The sequence below is a fragment of the Mercurialis annua genome, linkage group LG6 (assembly GCF_937616625.2).
Source record: "Mercurialis annua linkage group LG6, ddMerAnnu1.2, whole genome shotgun sequence".
NCBI lineage: Eukaryota > Viridiplantae > Streptophyta > Magnoliopsida > Malpighiales > Euphorbiaceae > Mercurialis > Mercurialis annua.
Window position 1 is genome coordinate 1,614,059 of NC_065575.1, and position 7,456 is coordinate 1,621,514.

The 7,456-nt window shown below is 31.8% G+C and overlaps 1 protein-coding gene across 1 annotated transcript; it reads left to right on the forward strand.

Moving 5' to 3' along the window:
* Window positions 1-978: 978 nt before the first annotated feature.
* Window positions 979-2,700, forward strand: LOC126688276 (pentatricopeptide repeat-containing protein At4g13650-like). The gene has a single exon (XM_050382914.2). The coding sequence runs from the start codon at window positions 1,008-1,010 to the stop codon at window positions 2,526-2,528; it is 1,521 nt and encodes a 506-aa protein (XP_050238871.1). The 5' UTR covers window positions 979-1,007; the 3' UTR covers window positions 2,529-2,700.
* Window positions 2,701-7,456: the final 4,756 nt, after the last annotated feature.

Below are 7,456 nucleotides of genomic sequence, written 5' to 3' on the forward strand. Positions count from 1 at the left end.
TAGTCGGATATACCTTGTAGAGTCGTAATAGGCAGGTGAATCCTACTTTGTAAGGATTCGGCAATATCGTAGGGATTATCCTGATTTGTCGAGATCTACCTTAATCTGATAAGAGTTCTATTTAGGAACGTCTTCCTAAATAGTCTTATCTTCCTAAGGTAGAGCTTATCCTTCCATATATAGTGTTTGTGTCCGAATAGGACAATACTTCCATTCTTGGTCGACTACCCGAATCCCGGACCTAACGCGCTTTGGGCGGATCATGTGGGATTCGGTCTTTATTGGCATATCATTGAATCTCAAGGGATTCGGTATCAATTGGCATATCACCGAATTTTAAGGGATTCGGCGTCTCCTTCATATCTTCGGACCTTCAGGGGGAGTCCGGTATCACCTGAGAGTGGATCTCCTGTGACTCGGCTCCATTATATTTACTGTAGGATTCGGTATCCATCAATACCCAAAAAAATATTAATATAATAAATGATTATTAATAAATTTATTATAATTAACTAACTTTTTAATTTTTGTTAAAGTTAAATCTTTTCTATTTTATTAATGGCAGTTATTTATTAATCAATAATTTATTATGATTTTAATGCTTTTTTAATCAAAATATTAAGATTTTAATCCATTATGTAAACTTGTGCGTCAGATTAATCCTGCATACTATGAGCTTGCGTTTCTCTACTTCTCAACTTCGACGCAACCTACACACAGCTTTCAAACCCACCAATCTTCTCCTTTCCCGCGCTTTACTTCTGCACAGATACCACATCACCAGTACCACAGAACAAGATTACTCCTGCTATAGCTACCAAATCTCCGATTTAGTCCTTTTTCCTCAGTTTCTAACAAATGGGTCCTTTTCAAACCCTTACTTCCTCAACAAACTTCTCTCAATTTGCTCCCAATTTGCTTTTCTTGACATGGGTATTCAATTACATTCCACAATTATTAAAATTGGATTCATTTCAAATCCCCATGTATGCAGCGCAACTGTTGATATGTACGCAATATGTAACAAAATTCAAAGCGCCCAGAAGATGTTCGATGAAATGCCTGAACGAAACATTGTCACTTGGAATTCGTTGATCTCTGGGTATTTGAATGCAGATTGCCCATTTGTAGTTGTTCGATTGTTTATCGATGCTTTACGGGAGATTAGAGGTTTGACTTCGTTTAGTGTTTCGGCTTGTCTTGCGGGTTGCTCGCAATTGAAGGATGGAATGTTCGGAGCTCAAGTTCATGGACTGATTGTGAAAGCAGGGTTTGATTATAATGCCTTCGTGGGGACGGGTTTGGTTGATATGTACTCGAAGTGTGGTAGCGTTTATGATTCTTGGCGAGTTTTTAATTCTGTTGGGGATAAGAATGTTGTAACTTGGACTTCTATGGCTACTGCATTTGCACAGAATGAACAACATGATGAAGCGATGGATTTAGTGAGAGAAATGATGCGGTTTGGTGTTAAGGCAAATTGTGTGACTTATAATAGTTTATTAAGTTCGTTTTCTAGTCTGGAATGTATGGACTATTGCAAGCAAATTCATTGTTGTGTGATTCGATCCGGTTTTGAATCTAATTCTTATATTGCTGTTACTCTTGTAACTGTTTATTCAAAATGTAGTACCAATGTTGAGGATTTTAAAAAGGTGTGCGCTGATGTTACATTACAGGATCAAGTTTCGTGGAATGCAGTTATTTCTGGTTTTTCCAATTTGGGAAATGGCGTTGAATGTATAATTTGTTTCTGCAAAATGAGGCATGCTGGTATAAATGCGGATTTGTACACATTTACCAGTATGTTGGGAGCAATAGGGGCTGTTTCAGCTCTTGAAGAGGGTAAGGAAATGCATGCTCTTATCGTAAAATCAGGGTATGCCACCAATGTGCACGTTCAGAACGGGCTTGTTTTGATGTATTCGAGATGTGGAGCTATCAATGATGCAAAGACGGTGTTTTGGTTAACCGAGGATCGTGATGTGGTCTCATGGAATGCACTTCTAACAGGATGTGCTCATCATGGATACGGTAATGAAGTTATTGAATTGTTTGAACAAATGAGAAAAACCAAGATTAAACCGGATAATACGACATTTGTTGCTGTGTTATCGGCTTGCAGCCACGTTGGTCTCGTAGATAAGGGGCTTGAGTATTTCAACTCGATGAGAGTTGATGCATCATTTGAACCTCTCAAAGTAGAGCATTACGCTAGTGTTGTTGATATTTTTGGTCGAGCTGGATATCTTAATGAAGCTGAAGCCATCATCAGTGGCATGCCTATAGATCCAGGGCCCTCTGTATATAAAGCTCTGCTTAGTGCTTGTTTAGTTCAAGGAAATAGAGAAATCGGTGCACGATCTGCGGAAAAACTTATGAAATTATGGCCTAATGACCATGCAACGTATATATTATTGTCAAATGTGTTGAGAACATTAGGCTCTTGGGATGATGCAGCAGATGTAAGGAAGTTGATGAGCGAGAAAAGAGTAACGAAGAAGCATCCGGGTTATAGTTGGTTATGAGATTACAAATGCACGCGGCTTCTACGGCAGTGGTAAGAGGTGATGGTTTCAGTGGCTTCCCTTTTTTGACTGCTACTTAGTATCCGTAATAAGTTCTAAAAGAGCTTAGGATGATCAAACCATAAGTGATGAGATAATTATCGTAATTGTTTTAACTAACCTTTTGGGTTGAGGGTTTTTGAAAATAATGGATTTTAAATCAATGGAAGTGAAATTCATGAATTTATAAATTTCATAGTTTGAAATGTATATAGAATCTATGAATTTATAGGCATATATTTGGAATTATTAAATGTTAGCACAATCCATTATTCATTAAAAATAATAGATTTTAATTTTGGATTAATGTAAAAAAAATTACCAACTTTACATGTTTTCTCATTTTAATCACGCAGTTTAAATTTTCACATTTTCATGCACTACCATTTTTTCTCAAATTCATACACGGTGATGAGGTGCATTCATTCATTGGTGTAAAATGACTTCCACCTCAGCAAATTACACCAATGGAGCCATGACACCTCAGCACCGTGTATGAATTTGAGAAAAAGTGATAATTCGAGCATGAAAATTAGAAAATTTAAACTGCGCGATTAAAATGAGAAAACGTGTAAAGTTAGTGAATTTTTATAATATTAACCCTTTAATTTTTGGGCTAATTCCATAAAAAGTCACGACATTTACACGAATTTTCATTTTAATAACGACTTTTAAAAATTGCCATATAAAACCATGACCTTTCATTTTTTTTCAAATCTATCACGGATTATTTTTCCGGTAAATTTTACCTTTCATTTTTTTTCAAATTTTTCGGATTATGGTGGTCACGTCATCAAAAATACACCAAAAATTGATTTGGTGATAGATTTGAAAAAAAATGAAAGGTTGTGGTTTTATATGGCAATTTTTAAAAGTCATGATTAAAATGAAAATTCGTGTAAAGGTTGTGACTTTTTATGAAATTAATCCAATTTTTCCATCTAGGAGGTGAAAATTTGAACGAGAGATTTTAGAGTATGAAAAAAATTTGAAAACACATGAACTATCGTGCTATTCTTTTCATACTAAATAGTGAATTTCGGTGAAATTCATGGATTATACAAAATCTATGGATTTTATTCTTCTAATTCCAAACGGTAATGAAAATATGAATTTCATAATTAATTTTTTGTATCTTAAATCATTATTGAGTATTATATTGATAAATAGATTTTACATTTTGTTTAATAGTATCTCTTTTCCATTGTCTTTCATGTGTTTTCAAGTTAAAATAGTCGCTTTATTACTAATAAATATTTGAAATTAGAACATTATTTATGAAGAAAAGGTTTCGCAAAAATAACCAAACATATATTTTCTTATTCCAATAATAAAATGTAACCTGGTTTATCTCGATCTGCTACAAATATAACATCTGCGGGAATAAGTATAAGTGATTTGACATTAGCATCCATCCCCGATACATATACTATCCCATCAAGTGAAATGTTTAGTCACATACTCATCAAGCACTGCTCCATTATCATAAAAATGACAAACGCTCTCAAACTATTTGGAATCTTCTTGACTCACAGAACATCATAATAAATTTAGCGATATATAATTTTAAATTACAAAAAACAATGTCTATATTATAACAGAGCTCTTCCATATAATTTAAAATAATTTATTTATAAATAATTTCTAAAAATTACAAATTTTAAATTATTTTTTAATGTTTATTTTTGAACTTAGTTTACTCATAATTAAAAAATATGTCAATTTTATACATTATAATGAGAAAAATCATTTTCATTAAAATAGAAATGGAGATGAGTGCTATAAATTAGTAGTTCGTAATCATTGTTAACGCATGCTTATATTCACATGAATATCATGTGATGCTTGTAAATATGGCCATACAGTTCACACATAGACAAAAAGTATAAATTTTTTTTGTAGTTTTTATAAAAGTATAAATCAACCCTTTTACTTGTTTGAAGTATAATTGAGCCCTTTTTGTTTTCAGATATAACAAATAACTCTCCAACACCATTAGAAACACTCGTTAATGGCTGACATGTTTCTCATAATCATATAAAAAAAATTAAAATGAATTTTAATGTTTAAAATATTTACCGAAAATTTAAGGGGGTAAGTGTTCCAAAAGTAAATTAAAAAAGTTTTTTTGTTCGATTTTAAAACAACGAGGGTGTTTGTTAATTTTCAAAAAAATAAAATAAAAGGATTAATCTGTACTTTAGAAAAAAATCGAGAATTTTTTTGTACCTTATGCCTATCACATATTTTTATATATTATAGCACCTAGTAGTAAATTTCGCGTATTTACGCTAAATTAAATTAATATTTATTTAAATAATAAATTTATTAAAATTTATATAAAAAATTATATGTAAATTAATAAAATAAAAATCTACTTTATTCTTAGTACTCCCTCCGTCCCAAAACAATAGTCCACTTTCCCCTTTTCACATAGTTTAATAAATACAATTAATACTCTAACTTTTCACAAATTTATTTTCATTTTTCCTATCATACCCTTATTAAATGTTATAACTATAGGCTAATAGCAATAAATGATCCACTTTAAATGAGGACAATATGGAAAATAAACACTATAAGTTGTGATTAACAAAGAAAGTTGACAATTGTTATGGGACAAAAAAAATAGAGAAAGTGAACTATTGTTTTGGGACGGAGGGAGTAATAAATTATGTGAAAGTATTGACTATTTTTATTCTTAGTAAGATCAGGGTATACCACTGATGTGCATGTTCGAAACCCTCTTGTTTGGATGTATTCGAGACGTGGAGCTATCAATGATGCAAATTAAGACGGTGTTTTACAGAGGCGGATCCATGTATGTAAGGGACCCCACCTTCTTTGGGAAAATAAAATTTACCTACATATGTAAAATTTAAAAAATTATAGTATTAAATAGGTTTTTAGTCTATAAATCCACCAATTCAAATTTTAATTAAGTTAGTGCACGGATCGACCTTTTATTAAGTTAATGCATGTTGATTGAAATTATAATTTCACATTAAAAAGTATCATTAGTAGTGTATTGCAAACATAAAATCTACTTCTTATTTAATACAAATTAAAATTATAATAACTAAAGAAAATTCGTTGATATATATATATATATATATTGTTTGCTAATTTTATTAAATTTATACATTTATTTAATAACTTGTATATTTAAAATTAAAAATATATAAATTGAAACTTACAATTTATTTAGTGGTATATTTTTTTATTAAAATTAACATTTACTTTACACATAGCTATAGTAATAATGGAATGGCTTTTCTGCAATCAAATTAATAAGGTTAAAGTCATTTTAAAATTCCTATATTATTAACTTTTATTTCATTTTGTCCCTTGCAAACTTTTTACATTTTAAAATTATTTATTGTATACTCATGTGATCCTTTTATGCATAAAACGTCGTAGTTTCATGTTAATTAAAACGGCGATTTTTTTAATTCAATCCATAAAAAGACCATAAATGTCCAAAATAAATAGTTAAGGGGTTTCTAAAATGTAAAAAATTAATGAGGGACCAAGTGAAATAAAAGCTATCAATATAAGGACCGCATGATGAGTTTAGCCAATTAATAAAGAATAATTTCCAAAGTGACATAACGATTAATAATATAGAATGAAATATAATATTTGAACAAAGGGTCAACACGCTCCTAAATTTATGACACAGGATCATCTAATCCAATTTATATTTTTTTGATCAACTAGCCCCAAAACTCTTCATTTTTTAGGTCAAATAACCCCATAATTGTATTTTTAAAACGCGTAAAATACAAATCGGAGGAGATAGATGTAAAAAAGTAACTAGATACTTTCCTAATTGTTGCGATATAATTATTTTAAATCTATTTTTTGAAATAAAAATATAAATTATGGGGTTATTTGACCCAAAAATGAAGAGTTTTGGAATTGGTTGTTTAAAAAAGGATAAATTGAATTAGATGAACTTGTATCACAAGTTCAGGGGGCGCGTTGACCTATTGTTCCATAATATTTAGGTGTGAGTGATTTTTAGGATATGAAAATGCATTGATGACAATTATAAACAAAACATTTTAGTATTTTAATATTGTTTAACTAAAAATTTAAATTTAAAAAATATCTAAATTTTTAGAATACTTATGGACCCACCATGAAAATTTTCTGGATCCGCCACTGTCAGGCAGTGGGTAACTATCTTTGGGGCACGCCTTGTTTAAATCGTTGTAGTCCACGCACATTCTGTTTTTTCCGTTAGCTTTCTTTACGATCACTACGTTCGCCACCCATTCGGGGTAATGGACTTCTCGGATGAATCCGACTTTTTCAAGTTTTTTTACTTCTTCCGCTATTATCTTTTGTTTTTCTTCGGAGAATTTCCTCTTCTTTTGTTTGACGGGATTCGCCGTTTCTGCTACATTTAGATCATGTGTGATGACTTGAGGGTCTATCCCGACGATCTCTGAGGCCTTGGCGGCGAAAGTTCTGATGTTGCTTTTTAATATCGTCGTGGTGTCTTCTTCGATTTTGGGATTCATATTCGCTCCGAGGTTTACTCTTTTCTCCGTGCCGAGTTCTAATTTCTTCGTTTCGCCTTCGGGCGTGGTTTCTTTTCTTTGATGTCATGGTTGAGAATTTCTTCGATCGCCATTGCTTCGCATGATTCTTTTATTGACTGATCGTATCACTCTTTTGCTGCGGCTCAGTTTCCTTGTATTGTAATAATTCCTTACTTTGTTGGTATCTTCATAGTTAGTGCTTTTACACTAGTTACAGCTGCCGAATCGTGGAGGAAAGGTCTTCCCAATATCGCATTATATGGCAAATCAATTTCCACGACACTAAACCGTGTAGGTAATTCCTCGCTTTTCCTTGTCCTTCCTAGCTTGACATTGAGT

Bases quoted from the DNA above. Each gene is read 5' to 3' on its own strand.
- LOC126688276 (XM_050382914.2), top strand. From the start codon at position 1,008: ATGTACGCAATATGTAACAAAATTCAAAGCGCCCAGAAGATGTTCGAT.